Source organism: Bacillus rossius, chromosome 10 (assembly GCF_032445375.1).
Source record: "Bacillus rossius redtenbacheri isolate Brsri chromosome 10, Brsri_v3, whole genome shotgun sequence".
NCBI lineage: Eukaryota > Metazoa > Arthropoda > Insecta > Phasmatodea > Bacillidae > Bacillus > Bacillus rossius.
The window spans coordinates 10629207-10647581 of record NC_086337.1 but is presented as its reverse complement, the minus strand read 5'-3'; the positions used below and the strand labels follow the sequence as shown (position 1 = coordinate 10647581).

Sequence of the window (18375 nt, the reverse complement as noted above, 5' to 3'; positions counted from 1 at the left end):
AGCAGTGGCAACCAGTATAAAAGCCCTTATGTCAATTTTAACCTATTTTCTTTTGGCTGGCCAAGTTGCAATTAAACTTTATGAGAATTTCTGAAGACACCCCAGGTGTACCCCCAATTACTTTGCATTTACCCTCAGTCCCCACCCACCCCTCTTCATTTCATGAGTGTCCTCAGTCTCATCACTTCCCCTCCCATGAGACTTTGCTGGCTCTGGGCATGCATGGCTTGTGAACTGCACACTCAAAAGTGATCTAAAGCCCTTTCTCAGTCTCATTATCAGCTTTTTTTTAATGTGTCTGTTAGGCATTCAAATTGTGTGTGTGCATGCGTTCATTTGCATGCACAGCAGGTGGGTGCATGCATGTATGTGCATTTGTATGCATAGGTGTGTGTAATTGATAGGGGCAGTGAAAAATGGTGAATGCGAAATCGCGAAATTTTTGTAAAACCCCTTTCAATTATCTGTACTGTATCAAAAAGTGAACTTAACCTATCCACAGCACACCTATACACATTTCGTTTTCGCGAAATCTTATTACCACCGCGAAATATACCGTCAAGGCGCGAAATTGGCTACTTGGTAACGAAATTGCGAAATGCCTATCTAATTTAATTCGAAAATACGTTAAAATTATTAGCAATGCACGAAATAACTTCCGTACATCGATACGATCATACGATACTCGACGTAGCGGACTGTACACAAATGGGAACAGCTTTCCAGACAAAAGAATAACAAAAATCACAGAGGAATGGTATTGGTTGGAACAGAACTTTTTACGGGCGTGTATACCAAACAGAACAGCCCGCGAGTTGTTACCTTTGTGCTTTGTTGTCCCTGTTCACGGGATGTAAAAAATTAGACGTGTTTGCCAACTGGTTGTTGTGCTACCGCAGAATATTAAAAAAATTGTAACATAACCTAATATAACGTAACACAACCTAAACATAAATTATCTTGACTTTAACTCCCAAACAAACGCTTCGTTGTCAGTAAAAATTGTGCATAAACATGCCAAAGGTTTTAAGTGTATTTGAAAGGGCACGGGAGTATGAAAGTGAAGGGTTTTATGTGTTTGACAAACATAAAAAAGTTATGATGTGCAAGTACTGCAATGTAACAGTTGACTGGAAAAGGAAGGATAGCTGCGAAAAACATTGTAAACAAAGGTCTTCGCACAAAGTCAACAAGGATAATGGTGGCAACGGAGTGAAAAGACAGATAACAATTGTTGAAAATGTGTCTTTGCTAAAAAAACTCAAGGCCGAAAAAACTAAATTGGCGAAAGACACAGTGCGGGCTTTCGTGCAAGCAAACATCCCGCTTGAAAAACTGGACCATCCAGGACTGCGATCTTGGATGAATGAATACATTCCAGGTAAGTTAAGTAGAAGTGCCTCGTTACCACAATAAAACACTTTTCATGTATTTTGCATTTTTAGTTTTTTTGAGTTTGCTAACAACCCATTTGTAGGTAATTTAAACTTTACTGCTACTTGTTATCATTCTGTCACATGCAAAATATTCTCAAATCACTTAAGTCTTTAAAATAACACCAACTGGTCATTATTTCATACTTGCTAATAATAAAAACTACTTATCTTTTTTCTATATTTCATCTCTGGTATTTCCATAATTTATTAATGTGCAAGGTAAATACGGGGCCTTTAAATTTCACAAGAGAAGTATGTAGTGCTAGTATCAAAACACATGGAAACAGAATTATTTTTCAAAAGTTTAGTTCAGAATGTGCGAAATCAATACAAATTGAGAAAATAAATATTTTTTATTTTTAGGGTCCGGTGACCTTCTACATTCATCTACCTTACGAAGCACTTACCTTGAAAGTTTGAAAGTTGAAGAGGAGGAGAAAATAAAAGAACTGGTGAAAGGGCAAGACATTGTTTTATTGTGTGACGAAACAACCAACAAGAAAGGACAGTGTGTGTTTGTCGTTCTATTTAAGATTATGTCTGCAAGCAGTGAACAAAAATTGCTTGTAGCTGGGACGAAAGTTTTGATGAATGCAAATTCGACAGAATGCTCACGAGCAATTGTTGATATATTGGTGAAATTTGATGTAAAATATGATAACGTAATTTCTTTCACTTGCGACTCGGCGAAGTACATGACAAAATGTGCTGACCTTTTGCGCGTTTTGGTAAGTGACAAAATGCTACATATTCAGTGCTGGGCACACAAGCTCTGCCTGGTTGGCAATATTTGGGTGGCACAGCTTTCCGAACTGAATGAGTGTGTAATGAAAACCAAAATGTTTTTCTTGAATTCAAGGAAAAGGAAACACCACTATTTGCAGTTTCTGACGGTATCGTCCATTCACCCCAAATTGTTCCCATCTCCTGTTTTAACACGCTGGAATTCGTGGTTCCGTGCTGTGGAGTACATTGACACATACTTACCCCATCTTTTAGAATACTTCAAGACAGAAGATGCAGAAACTAGTGGAAGTTCAACAGAATATTACATGCAGATGTCTATGGACAAAGTTGCTGTTTTGCAATGTGAAGCAAGATTTGTAGTTGAGCACTGTAAATCAACTGTAGAATTGCTTGAGATTTTAGAGGGTTCGTCATATCCTTTTGCTCACAGGTTGCTAGGAAAACTTTATGATTTGAAAACCAGTTTCAAATTGGCCAGTGATAATACTTTTCATCCTGAAACAACACAGATGCTGAACTCACAACTTTGCTTGAAATCTGCTGTTAGGGCTACTCTTGTTTCAACAGGACAAAAGTCTCTATTGAAGCTATCATCGTTGATTGCCAGTGATCCTGCCAAGGATTTTGTAGAGTGTATGGGTGCTTTGTTTGATCCCAGAGAAATTGCTTGTAAGGGGCTAGAGGTTGACGCTGTTGAGTTGCAGAACAAGGTTGAAAAACTTCCTTTCCTATCCCAGGTGCCTTTTCGACTTGTTCTAGAAGGCTACACTCAGACTAAACAGGCAGTCTTAAAATCAATTTCTAAGAACGTCGATATTCTTACCATCCTGCTGTCTTTAAAATCAGATTTCCCAGAGTATGCAACCAATGCTGTGAAGTGCCTGTGGATCCCTGTTTCCAATGTTGACAGTGAGAGGGCTTTTTCCATGTACAGCAACATCATGTCCGACAAGCGAACATCTTTGCGGGCTGATAACATTGAAGTTATGTTGGGAATGTGTTTTGGAGCTAGCCATTGAAGTCAAGGATTTTAAGTTTTTGTGTACTTGCGTTACTACCACAATTCAGTATTTTCACATGTTCTCTATTTCATTCTTGTCAGAAACAATGTAAACAGATTAAGAAGTCCATGTTAAGTTACTTAGTTTATTACTCTAAAAGTACTTTTGCAAATTATTCAAAAACATTGTAGCAGATTGCTTCAAAAAAAATCAAGAGGATCCACAGTCACACTATGCACGCCACAAACCTGGGTTACAAGTTTTGCAAATTTTATAACACAATTTTTTAGATTGACTTTGGCTTATTTTATGCCTACTGAAAATTGTATTACATTTGGTCAAAAATATTAAGAAATTGTTTGAAATGATATGAAACAATTTTTTGGTAGGTGTACAGACACATCTTTGTTTAAACTGTGTTTCGATTTTTCCATACAAATGGAATTATTATAATTTTTCAAAAGAAGCTGAAAAACACTGCAACATGGGCAACATGGCCTTAAAACTGTGTACAAAATTTGAGGAAACAGTATGTGGGAAACCACAAAGCAGAGATAGGACTAGAAGACTATATTCATTATATTCTTTATAAATTGTATTATAAATCTTAAATGTGTATTATTATGAATGTCTTGTGTAAAAAATTGTTATAATTGAATCTCATCGCTTATGAAATGAATAAAAATGATTCTAAATACATTGTTTTTATTCAACGAAACAATCTTATAATACCAAAATTTTATAACGAAATCCTCTGGTTTATTCACCGAAATTGAAACAATTTATTTACCATTTTTCATTGCCCCTAGTAATTGAGTGTCGGTATGCATCTGTGTGTGTTTTTTTGTTTTGGAAAGATGGGGAGGGGGGGGGGGGGGAAGTGTTTGTTGTTCTGTCAGTGCGCTGCGTTCACACTTCCTGTCATTCTCCTGGCCCAGCATCACGCCACCTTCCCGCCAACTATTGCGAACCTTGACCAAGTCCTTTTCGCAATTCTGCAGCATCCCCGCCTAACCACAAGTATGCTTCCTCTCAACTTTTCAAATGTTTTCTTTCTACCAACCGTTTCCCCCTCCTCTTTGCCACATAAAACTGCATATTTTGAACTGCACTATCTTCTGGACTGCTTGCCTCCCAGAGGAAGAACATGTCTGAGGCAGGCATTCCTAGCATGTCCGCATGTCCACATGCCACCATGTACTGTTTTCTTCCTCTGCCAGGGCCAGTTGCCCTCTATGTGCTAGGCAGTATTACGAATTCTTGGTGCTTCTTGGAACAATATATGAATACATTGTAGTCACTTAACTTTAGAGATCCTTCCCAAAAGATTTCTACATCAAGACTGGTCAACTAGTCTTATTTTCATCACCTCGCATGTGGATGTGTTGTGTTTCACACATACGTGCTTGGCCATTTGCGTGTTTTTGTACATCCTTTATGTCTTCATCCTATGTCTTGAGGACATAACCTGAGACCACGTTTAAATTAATTCCCCTTTAAGTTCACAATTGTTTTAATTTTCACATGTGTCTTGTATTACATCCAACTCTTTAATACTCTTGTAAGTAGAATGCCAGATTCACAAAAACAATCTATAATTTCCTGTGTTGTTCTTCGGATGGTGATTCAAGCTCCGGACTAAGTTGCCATGCCATGCCGCCTACACCATGTTCCCTGGTGCCATGATGCTCCAAGCTAAATAAATAAATCATATTTTCTATATTACGATAACAGTGATCACTGAACGTATTCACGAAAACTTTATAACTTTGAAGCAACTATAGAAAATATAATTTAATACTTATATTCTCATGAAAGGATAACCTGTACAATTTTATTTATTCTTTGTTTAATTATTTCTGTAAAAATTACTACTTCTTCAGTAAAAGATAATCTCAAACTTTGTTTTATTAGTTTAAAAACCTGATAATTAGGCCTGTGTCAATTTTATAATACAAATAATAAACTATTTGTATTCAATGCGACCTTGAATTCTAACTCCTTGAAATAACGAATACAGTAGAACCTCGATGATACGTTCCCGTTTCATACATTTTCCCGTGTCATACGCCGATTAATTTTGGTCCCGCCGAAAGTACTATATTTACAATGGTTTTCTTTCCCGGAACATACACTTATAAAATCAATAATTTCCCGTTTCATACGTTTTTACGAAGCGGAAAAGTCCTAACATTCAAAATTTTTTTGTTATATTCCTCCTGATAAACTACGTTTTAATGCTTTTATTTTGAAAATCGTTCATTGTTTACCTTTGCAAACGTAAGAAAATAACTTTATCACACCATAGATATGGAGTATCAGGAAGACTGTGCACTTCGCTAGTAGCATCTATGGCAAGCACCAAGCGAGACTAGTGGCGCAAACTAGCAATGATTATGAAAATGGTACACGCGCTTTGCCAAGGCACGGATCTCATATTTTGTGCATTCATTAATCTTTGAACTGAATATACCCGTTTGTTATTGTTTTCTTATGATCGGATTGTTTTGTATTTTACTTTTCTCAAGTTAAAATTTTATTGAAAATTGTTCTGTTGCATAAAGTTGTTTATAAGATGAAACAAACAAGCAAAAATTTCTGATTTTCTTTTTAGAATAGCCTATTTTGTTTTATTTCTAATTTGGGCTTTGTGACTTTTCCCCCCCCCTCCAAGAAAGGACTTCATAACATTTTGTAAGGCCACTGTTTTTCATGTCAGCTTTACTTGATTATGGACTTTTTTACATTTCTGGTGGTTTTATTATATGTATATATAATGATGAATTCATATATTTCATTAATATAATACAATTATTTACACATTATGTATTTAAGTTTAATCTGACGTGCCGGTATGCTAGATTGAAAAAAAAAAAAATTATATTATTGCTATTCCCTTTTCATACACTTTCCCGCATCATACACCATTTTTGTGCCCTCCGTTGAAAAGTGTATGATAGGGGTTCTACTGTATTCGTTTACACAGCTTGCCTGGTAAGTTTGTGCTATACCAACATTCATTGATTTGTGCAATATAAATACCCTTTTTTGATGTTTTAATGGGACTTTATAATCAAAAAAATGAACAATAAGTGAGTTTTAAACATGCAAACAAGTATTCTGGCTCGCTACACAGTAACAAAAAAAAATCATGTAAACAATTGAAAACACTGCATATTTGTCATTTCAAACTTGAAAACATAATATTTGTATATTTTTCATCACGCACACCAAAAGAGAGAAAAAACTAAACAAAAGTCAACAACCATATGGACACTCCATAGAGATGGGAATTAAAAGCAGATTGTGAAAACCGGGCTGATATGAAAGGATGGTTCGTTCAGTTAATTTAGGTTAGCGGCATAATTAAAAAATATATTTATATCATAATTTAAATATTTTAACAACCATTTTACATACAATTATTGTACTGGATTTAACTTAACCAACCTTTCACTTTAGTATTATTTGAATAATTTTCAGAAGTTGTTACATAACGTGAAAATATTTTTTGTGGAATTCAAATTCTCATTCTTACTATTAAAATTATGTAATCATATTCATTTATAATTTGGTATTCATATTCAATTCAAACTAAAAAAAAAAACTGATATTCACACAGGCCTACTGATAATGTCAAGTAAATCTTTCCACAAAGCATTTCTTTTGGAAACTAATAAATTTCATGGTAGGATTGTTAATGCCATCTTAACCTCTGATATTATAATAAAATAAAAGTGTTGTTTTCAAGAATGCATCCAAGTTTTGAATTATCTAAGTAGATATTAATAATTATAATAAAGAGGGACGTAGAGTAGACAAAAACTAAAAAATTATTTCAAGTTTTATTAAAAAAAAAATTATTTTATGGTCATAAACAGGATGGCACATTAATTATTATAAGTATCATAAAAGTACAGTGTAAACTCTTTATAACATCACTTGATTTAACGACAAACTCCTTAAAACGTCGAAATTGCTTTACTTTGGTGGGTCAACCTTTTTTCTATACAATAATAAACTGTATGTAGCATCACACTCACTCTATTTAATGACAACAATACAGCATTATAAATCATTAAGCAGTAATTTATAAGTTGCCGAAGTTGATAAGAACTGCAGCTTTTGTTTGCTGTTTAGTTGTTGTATTATCTAGCACGTGTTTACTTTGACTGACGTACTGAAGATTCTAAGAAATTTTGTCTTTTGTTTTTGTAAGATGAACTTGCACATGTTTACCTCAGTCACTAGACTTTTGTCAAGTTGTTACACGTTATCATTATCACAGTTGCTTACAGACTTTCGAACTGTAAACATGGCAAGTAAACGAAAATCTTTGTATATCGACGAAAAAGTTAATTAATACGCTCAATAGAGACGGGAGAAAAGATCAGTGATGTTGGAAGATGCTTTGGTTTTAGCCGCTATATTGTGTCTACAATATGGAAAAACAAAGAAAAAATAATAGACTATACGCAATAAGTGTTGTTATTTGAATGAATATTAATGTTCGTGTGTAAAATGTGTACTACCGTGTTATCTCGCACAATCGTCGCACATTTTATTCTAAAATCAAGTTTGAAAAGTAGGGGTGCGACGATTATGCGGGGAAAATTTTTTTTGTTAGATAAAATTATTCATAAAAACAAAACCCATTCATGGAAAGTACATTCATTTAAAAAGGGAAGTATAAAAGAGCACGCCAAACAATTTAAATTAATAAGTCATACAACAAAAACCTTTATTCAATTTTAAATAGAAAAACATCTGTGATCCAAATGCAAGCCGAACGAACGCGTAACTACCGTAGTACACAACACGAAAGAATGCGGGCTATCAAATGTAGTTAACTAAGCACCTAGTGCGTGTTGCATGAACTCGGCGAGATATCGATATTCTGCTACGTGCGCTCGCTCTAAACGGAAAGTAACATAACCAAACATTAATGATTGCAACGAGCGCTGGCTACAGTTTTGTACGGGATATACCGCGGCGACGCTGACGAACGGATTAAGGTTATAACGTTTAAAAAATCTTTAAAAGACAATTTACACGTCGGACAACTTCGTATTTCCGTTAATTAAATAAGTAAGTGGTAATGTCCGAATATACATATTAGATTTCTATTTTAAAATACATTGTTTTATATGGAAAAAAATACCCACACAAAGTGCTTGGAATCTAATAGCGGGACCAAAAACATTATGCAACGTTTACGCGAGAGGTTTTTTTTATCCAAATTTTGACGCCCTAAAACATGGGTGCGACGATTACACGCGTGCAACCATATTGCGATAAAAGAGGGTATATTAGTAAATACATAATATTATAGAATAGTAAAATGATATCTTTTATTTCTCTCCATTTAACGACCACACTCTATAACAGCGAAAAATGCTCAGTCCGTTAAGTGTCGTTATATAGAGTGTACACTGTACTTCCCACAGTCATCAAGAAATATCACAAAAGGAACTGTACACTTACACAAACAACTTAAAGAAATACGTACATAGTCTTTAGGCAGAAGAAAGTCTGGGATCTTGAAGCCTTCGAGCGCAGATAAATCATGAGCATCGCCATTCTGCAGCTGCCTGTTCCAGTTCGGCCCCATGATGGTGTTGCAGTTAGGCCCCAAGATCCCGCAGCCGTTGTACAAGGACATCTCGTCCGGCTCGGAGTCCCCGCCCAGCCTGCACGGCAAGGCATCAGCCGCTCATTACAAAACTGCTCAACTGCACCAACACACACATACTATCGTAGTAGCTTTCACCTTACCCCACATGGTCCATAGTTCCATTTGATATGCTGTAGACATCCTCATCCAGAATGTTGGCAATTAAGTCTTCCACCAAAGAATTGTCCGAGTTGAGGCCATCCATCTGGTGGATATCACTCCCATTCTGAAAAACATTAACAAACATAAACTTAAATTATGTACAGCAAGCCTTATATAAAGCTATATCTTGCACAGTTTTATCCGAGTGAGAGTTATTGGCTGACTCAACATGTGAACTATGAAACAAGCTATTAGCCTAACATGGTTTTTCCCTTGATTTAATTATGTACATGGATTTTTGAATGATTTGTGCTCTATAATTAACATAACACAAGAAAATACCCTCAAACAAATAAGGCTGTCATTCCAACATAATTTTCACATTCTCTGTGCGATTTATATAAATCTGTAGCTAAATAACAGGAAAAATACATTACTTTTCAACTAATTTTTATCATTTCCAACCACCTACACATTTCAAGGAAAAGGACCACCCAAAAATCAATTTTTGCACAGAGTAAGTGCAAGCTATTGGAATGTGGATACAATAGATAAACTTATTTTGAGGTATATTTGTCTGATGTTAATTATACAGCCGCCAGAGCCAATTATTTTACTGTATTCAACAAAAAAAAAATGTTTTTGTAGTAATATTTTTACTCAAATAAATATTAAGCATAATAATTTTTTCATACAAAATCTACACACGTGTTTATTTACATCTCTATCATTTGAAACCAATTCGAGCTCAGTATGACTACCTGTTGCATTACAACCAGAGAAAGGCCTTAAAAAAACATTAAGGGCCTAAAATCAAGGATGTGAAAATGAGAAAGTTTTGAGTATTTGATATATTATTCAGCAAGACCAACAGTAACATTGTGCCACAATCCAGCTATATGTTATTTTTTTCAAAGTAAAAACCTTATTTTACCCAACTATTATTTCTTACCATACAGTTTTTATAATAAATTTTCTAGGGTAATTTTAACAGTTTGCAAAATTTGAATTTATATTGCTAATGGAAAATTGTTTTATTTGAAAAATGCCTAGGCTTGTGCCTTCATTTGGCTCGTGAATAAGCAGTGTTGAGAAGTATTTGGGTTTCATTAGTAGTTACCAAGTCAGTTTTTGTGATATAAAGAATAATTATTATTTGAATATGCAGCAGATTACAGTATTTTTGTTTCCTTGAGTTCCAGTTTCTTAAATTTTGTACTCTTTCCTTTTGAATGCAATTGTTTCCTGTTATTTTTCCACAAAACCTTAACAACTGTAAGCAATAAACTTAAGGTAATTTATGGTTGGTTAGGTCACATCAGCTTCAATGGGCAACTAAGCTGAGTGCTTTCATGCATTGAATCATGAGTAGCAATAGCTGATATTGTACACAAACGCCATAGAAACTAATATGCTATCATGGATGGACAGTTTGTACTGTTTATCTGAATTTGTGCAATACATTCAGATTTGTTAAATAACTACAAATTTTCATAACTGACATTAGCACAATGTTCCATGTATATGTACAAGGTGTAGCTATTAAATAATTAGACTGAAGCTGTAAAAAATTAACGTTGATTTTATACATATTTACTTTTTATCACCATCAATGTACACCCCTCCTCTATCCCAAAAATGCTTTATACAAATATTTCATTGTTGTAAACAGTGCTGGAAGTCTTCAGCCAACTTTCAGGATGCATGCCACTTTTTCCTTCACAGCTTCAACTGACTTGAGATCCTTTTAATGCAGATTTCACCTTAGAAAACAGAAGTCGCACAGTCCAAGATCCAGCGAATAAGGCAGATGGTCTAACTAACACTGGGATGCTGTAATTGGCTAGTAAGCAGTATGAGCCGGTGCATTGTCTTGTGTCCTTCCACAATTCCGGTTTTTTTCCTTATTCTTTCATGTGAAGATACACAATCCCATGAATAATAATAATAATAAAAAAATCATCATTGCTTTGAATTTTGATTTGCTCATTTGAGCTGTTTTGGCTCTCTGTGAACTTGGACTCTTCCAGTGCATGGACTGGCACTTCGTTTCAGGGTCATAAATAAAAAAACATTATTCGTCACATGTTATTGTCCCTTCCAATAAGTTTGGGTCATTTTCAATAGCATTCAAAGTGTCAGTACAAACATTTTTGTGAGCTTTTTCTTGTTCAAACATGAGAATTTTAGGCACCATTTTGGCACACACTTTTTACATGTGTAAACAATTATGTAAAATTTGCCATATGTATTTTGTTGCCTATTCCTACAGATTCAGCAATCACACGAATACTTAACCAATTGTCAGATCAAACCATATTACAGATTTTTTTGTACTGTCATCCGTTTTTGACATGGAAGGACAACACGGACGTGAATCATCTTAAATGTCTTCTTGGCCATCTTGAAAATGCTTAAACCATTTAAACACATATGCATGTGATAAACATTCATTGCCATACACTTCCTTCAATAAATTATAAGTTTCAGTAGTGGTTTTGCAAAGTTTCATGTGAAATTTCACAACAATTCTTGCTCTAATGTCACACTTAACATTTTTCCTGCCATTTTGCCTCCGATGCAAACAAAGGCTTCGGCAATACTGATTTTTTTTTTTTTTTTTTTACAGACGTGAGGCACTGCATTCCAAATAGAAAGCTTCACGCTACACGCTGTAGGTCACTGGCTCTGGTGCATGCGTTCTTCTTCTGTAGCAGCGACAGTCTCTTTATTTAATAGCAACACCTCGTATTTCAGTGTAAATACTGGTCATCTTGCAAAGTGGATAAACAAGGATTGGTCCGCTAGTGCAAAGCATGCTCACCTGCATAAAATGTATGCTATCTTAGGATATCATCATTGTAAATAAAATATCAAGTAGGAATTAGCAGAAATTAAAATCACCTATAATTGTGTCTGTATAATATAAATAATACATGTTCATTATAAAAAGATTTCACTATTAGATTCCGAGCGCTTTGTGTAAGTATTGTTTCAATATAAAACTATGTATTTTAAAGTAGAAATCTAACATTTATTCAGAGATTACCACTTACTTATTTAATTCACGGAAATACAAAGTTGTCTGATGTGTAAATTTTCTTTCAAAGACTTTTTAAAAGTCATAACATTTATCTGTTCGTCTGCACCGCTGCGATGTACCGCTTATAAAAATGTAGCCAGAGCTAGTTGGCATCATTCATGTTTGGTTATGTTGCTTCCCGTATTGAGCGCGTACACGTAGTCAAATATCGATATTGATATCTCGCCAATTGCATGCAACACGTACTCTCTGTCAAGTGCCGAGTTAACCACATTTGATGGCCCGCACTCTTTTGTGGGGTTAGTTGTAGTTATTCGAGTCACAGATGATGTTTTTCTATTTAAAGTTGAAAGGTTTTTGTTGCATGACTATTAATTTAAATTGTTCGACGTGCTTTTGTATACTCTACTTTTTAAATAAACGTACTTTCCATGAATGGGTTTTGTTTTTATGAATAACTTTACCTAGCAAAAAAATTTTTTCTCATAAAATTCACACCCCTACTTTTCAAACTTGATTTTAGTGCAATGATTATGTGATAAAACACGGTACAATAGGTTTTCCAAAATTTGCCAAGCAGAGACCAAAACATTGCATACTGGCAGGCCAAAGTGGTACACATTCAGTTTGTGTATGCACAATCCACCAGAACTTGTAGTTAATGAAAGAAAATATGAAATTAGGAGCTTTGAGAAATGGAAAACTAAATATTTATAAACACTGTTTGGCAAAAATTTGGTGTAATCCACCAAACATTAATTGCTATACAAGTGAATGTAAAGAATGCCAAGATTTTGCCTCAATTCGCAAAATCATTGAAGAGGCTTATGAAGAAAATCTTATAGAAAATGTCACTCATTGTCAGTGGGTGACCGTTGATCGCTGCAGTCTCAAAACTTGACAGAAATCTAATGAGGATTTTATAAATATTTTCTGTGACAATCTGACCATTTAAAAAAAAAAAAAAAAAAAAAAAAACACCGATTTTATTGCAAAGCAGCAGTCATCATTCATTACTGACAAAAAAGAAAATATTAAAGAGTCTGAGTTTATAGTTAACCTAGATTTTCTTGAAAATTATAATGTTGTCATTCAGGATGAAACTTAAAGTTTCCACTGGGCAAGTTATCACGAGACAATACATCCATCTGTGATTTATTACAGAGAGAATAATAAACTTAAGCACTTAAGTTTTCTTGTAATTTCACCATGTTTGGAGCATAATACTGTTTCTGTGTATACATTCCAGAAAAAAAACTTGTTGAATTCATGACAACAAAGTTTCAATCAGTGCCAAAAAAGATTTTTTATTACTCAGACGGATGCCCTGCACAATATAAAAATAAGAAAAATACTTTATCAACTTATGTTATCATAAGCAAGACTTTGGTGTAGAGGCAGAATGGCATTTTTCCGCTACTGCCCGTGGGATGGAGTTCGGAGCTCAGTGAAGAGACTTGCTGCACGAGCAAGCCTACCACGTCCATATGACGACCAAATTTTAACACTTATCCAACTTTATGAATGGGCAGTTGAAAATTTAGCTAGAATTAATTTCTCCTTCTCCACACAAGATGAGTATGTTGAGTCTGAGAAATTTCTGAGTAACAGTTTCAGCCAAGCAGTAACTATTAAGGGAACACAGCAGTATCATGCTTAAAGGCCTGTAAATTCAAGTGTATCAAATATATGTGTAAAAATATTCTCTGAAGATACAACAGAGGAAAATGACCATACTAACATGCCCTGAAAAACTACAAATGACAGAAGTTAGTGGATATATAACAGCTGTATTTGACCAAAAGTGGTGGCTGGCATATGTATTGGAGATGAATGAAGAAGATGAACTAAAAGTAACATTTTTGCATTCTGCTGGTCCTTCATCAATTTTCATATCCAAGAAAACCAGACATATTGTAGACACTTACAGAAAGGATTTATGTAATAACATCTGAAGAAACCATAAAAAAATTCATAAATCATGAAGTTCTGAATAATTTTTGCCTAAGATGTGAGTGTTAAGAAATTGATGATTAACGTAATATAGTAAAGAAATTTGTCGTAGGTAGGATGACTGACAGTTTCACAAAACACAATTTTTTAAAATTATTATTTAACTATGAACCCATTAGCCTCCCACTTTTAAATTTGGAGAATCACTTACCAAAAGTATAAGCTATTTAAAGGAATTTTTAAAAAAAAATTCAAAAATGAACTTTTTGCGAAAATCAAAATTTTGAATTTTATTTCTCAAAAACACTTTTTATAACAAAGTATGTTGTGCTGCACATCCAAAACAAAGATAATTTAAAACTGTGTAAAATGACCCCACTCCCATCTCTCTAGCTAATTAGGAGAAAAGCTATGATCTCAAAATATGTCGGTTACGTTTTTTTGGCGGATTTTGGGAAACTTTACATATCCATAATTTTGAAACCATTTAAGATATTTGAAGAGAAAAAAAATGGCATTTATCTTAATCTCTATGAGGACAACCTTCGTAACAAATTTCATCAAATTCTGAGGTGGTCAAGTACCTAATTTTTTTTTATTTTAGTTTGATGATTTCTTACAGAATGACCCCGCCAAAGCCTGCAATATTTCAGCCACAGTGCATCTCTGCAAGTATTGTTAAGAAAGCGGGAAAGCTAGTGGCTGCTGCAAAAGCTTTTGCCTATTTTTTAGGTTGGTACTTCTTCACTCTGGCTGCTACGATTTTGTTCTGGGAACTGGCTGTGTCTATTTGTGTCTCACGATGTGGCACATGTTATGGTTTCTGAACAGGGAAAAGGTGGGAAGGGGGGGGGGGGGGGGTGAGAGAGAGAGAGACCAACTGTCACTGCGATACCACAAACTGCAAACACGTGGCCTCGCTGGCTGATTTTGTTTTCAAAAATACTGGCCACTGTTTCCTGGTTGGTCTATGTGGTCATTTGCCCCAAAATCCATGCACACTTTAAGTACTTCCCCCAGAACTTGGCACTCACAGCGGAGATACAAACCCTGCAACTGAGGCATTTTGTTATCTCCGAAGAATTGCCAGTGTGTTGCCAGTCTTCACACCTATAACACTGTGTAATTTACTTTTACACTTTTACACCACTGGTGTAACAAGGCATCCACACAAATCTGCAATGAAATTTCCCTGACTTCAAATTTCCCTAAACAACTATTTAATTTAGCTATTTTTCAATTTTCTCAAAAAAATATAAGTAAAATTCAGCCTCCCCCATCCCCATAGCTTGCCTAGTTCTCTCCCCACTTTCTTTCTTTCAAACAGAACCTTAATTACGCCATTTTGTAGTGTGTATAACTATGCAACACAACACCATTTAAAATAAATGTCCGTAGTCTATGTGATGACAGACTGGAGCAGCATGAAATTTCCCCCTCAAAGCAATATCAAAGCAATTTCCACGACTTTTCCAGTACTTAAAGTAATTTCCTTGACTTTCCCTGACCAATTTCAACTTTCATACTTTCCAGAATGCATACACCCTGTGCAATAGAGGCTGTCTATCTTGTAGATGTGGCGTGCACTGGGCGTAACCATAACAACGAAAGAGGAATTGGGCTCGTAAGAGACCTGTCCTGTGGAATAGTTAGCTTTGAGCATAGCTGCTGTATGTACGTGTCTTTGAGGCTGCATCTAGTTAGTTCTTCCTTGAGGGCAACAGTTGGTGTTAACTTAAATTTTTTATGGCTACCTTCTCGCCACGAATAGGTGTGATGAGGGAGACAGCCTTCTCCTGATCAGCCCAGTCTCCAAGGTGAAACAAACCTCTTTGCACTTGTTGATCATTAGCAGTTTGCTGACTCCCAGCCTTTCGAAGGCAGGGCCTATGATGCCAACAATTTTATTTGGCTGTTTTTGATTATGATGGGCACGTGCTTCAAGCATGGCAGCTCGGCGGAAGCTGTATTTGTGACCTGTGGTGACAAGCAGTTTTTGTTTTTCCTCCCTGTTTTCCAGCAGAGTTCATCCTCGTCTGTCAGGGGGACGTGTAGCCTGTAGGCCTGGAAATTGTTTCTTACATACTGGCTGGATTCATCTGAATCATAGTCTTCATGATTGTGATTGCACAACGCAAAGCTGCCGTCCATTTCCAACTTGATGCCTGCCAATGTAGATTGTGGGCACTCTGCTTTGAAAAAAGCAGAGCACAAAGCTGTTATACCCACAAAATCTCTCATCGAGTGAAGCTCGCCTAGCACTAGTTCTATCTGCCCGACATGACACAACACACTGGCAACTCATAAACCAAGCTAGGCTTACAGAAAGACAGTCCTCCTCCCATCAGTGCTCGGTAGAGCTAGAAGGTGATAAGGATCTATATATACTGCCAGTGGTCTTCTTCAGGTGTTAACCTATCAGCTAGCTTGTGTATCAGCCAATCATTTAGAACTCTCCCCATTGTCTGTGTTGGTCATTTGGAGTTAAGACACTGGCATTCTAAAACTAATCCTTAAGACTTAGGTATTCTCTGACACTCCCTACTAATGTTTGCTTATATAAGCCTAAATCATAAATAGGTGCAGTGTTTTATTATTGCTACTGGAAATTAAGGTAAATAATTAAAAATTATTATATTTTACTTTGTTACACCTTCTTTTAGTATACAGATATTATAAAAATTTTTGGATTCTATACTGCAATAGCTTTGAAAAGTGCAAAGGTGAATGAAACAACAATGAGCAGCACAACAGTACATATAGCAGAACTATCACAAAAGCATACAGCTACAAACATCCTCCCTTCTCTTTTGGACAATCTTATTGCAAGTCTCACATTTATTTGGCAGCCATACCTCTCTACATTATCCTGCAATCACAATCCCCAGCAACAACTGGCACAAACAAGTGTGCATACAAGCTCATTTTATTTAATTTGACTATACTCTTGAATTTTTTATTTACCTAATCTAATTTAATAATGTCCTTTTTTTATGAGACATTCAAACACTATTGCCATACAAAAATAATTTACATATTTTCACCTTCAAATATTTGTTGATCAAATTTTATCAGTCACAAAAATTTCACCTTCTAGTAAGTATCACTACATAACAATGCCTACAGTCAATCAGAGTGTCAGTAAACGTTCTTATCACTACCAAAGATGTCACCCGGGCTGCAGTAAAATGGCAGGTACCACCCCTGGGTGGCAGGTGCAGAGGGAAACTTATTTAAAATATCACATAATGCTTATTTGCTTCTGATCAAACAGTCTAGTCTTTTATCTCAGCAAATGTAAGTCAACAAAAATTAAGTAGATATGTAGTGTACGGATTATCGTCAAATTTTTTTTTTTTAAATCTGAAATAACTTTTATTATATGCTCTTTTACGTCCTCTTTTCATTACAGCCTGCGGAGATAAGAAATTCCAAATTAAAATTAATTTTATTATTTTTAATGTCCGTTCAGTTTCAAAGTATTTATAATGTAGCTGACCTGACCTAATCTACCTTTGTCCCGTTTTGTTAGGTCAGGTCAGTTACATTATAAATACTTAAAACTATACAACACGTAAAATTAATTGATATTATTTTTATTTTCCTTTTATTTTGAAGTATTTATAATGTAACTATCCTTACCTAATGGAGAATTTCTGTTATTTAGGCACTCATGCACAAACGGCAAAATATAAAATGGCAGCGGTCGAATGATTACATAGGTCTTGTATTGCAAAATAAGAACGGCGATTCTCCAAAAGTAATTGGAATTTCTTATCTCCGCAGGCTGTAATGAAAAGAGGTCGTAAAAGAGCATATAATAAAAGTTATTTCAGATTTTTAAATTATTTTTTGACGGTAATCCGTAACTACATATTTACCAAAATTTATTTTAAACAGATAAAAACCAGTGCTGGTGTGAAATTTAAGTCTACTATATCAATTTTGGTACAAGCTAAAATTTATACTTGTGAATCATTAACCAATTCAAATACCACTTAAACAAGTGCGATTACTGCTGCCACCTAGCATGTCAGTTGTTTTTCTTTCTCACAAGGGATTGCAGTACGTGAAATAGCTAACACCCAATAGAATATACTAAGGTTCATTCAGCAGTGTCTGCAACCCGGTGTTAGGTACCCAATTATGGCAAACATTGTAAACAATTCACTCGCTAGTAAATTATCACTAGTCTATACTCACACAACTGTTGTAGTCCACCATCAATAAAAGCCTAACACTTCGATGTCAACATTGTTCATTTGTTATATCTTTGGTCATGGCTTCTGGGAAATATGTAAAATAATATAAGAGTGAAAGTTTGGTCAAGTTACATCAAATTCATTAATAATACATATAAATAAATAATACATATAAAGTCTTTGATGAAATTGTAATTTTCCTAGATTAATGTGCTAA

General features: G+C 35.1%; 1 protein-coding gene across 5 annotated transcripts in view; it reads right to left on the bottom strand.

The window, feature by feature from the left end:
* The window catches only part of LOC134535777 (uncharacterized), a 192054-nt gene that overhangs the window by 172555 nt on the left and 1124 nt on the right, over positions 1 to 18375 (bottom strand). For all 5 annotated transcript variants that reach the window (XM_063375030.1, XM_063375029.1, XM_063375032.1 and 2 more), the window contains exons 3-4: positions 8960 to 9084; positions 8694 to 8874 (exon numbers count right to left, since the gene is read on the bottom strand). In XM_063375030.1, coding sequence (XP_063231100.1) covers positions 8694 to 8874; positions 8960 to 9084 — 306 coding nt within the window. The remainder of the gene's footprint in view (positions 1 to 8693; positions 8875 to 8959; positions 9085 to 18375) is intronic.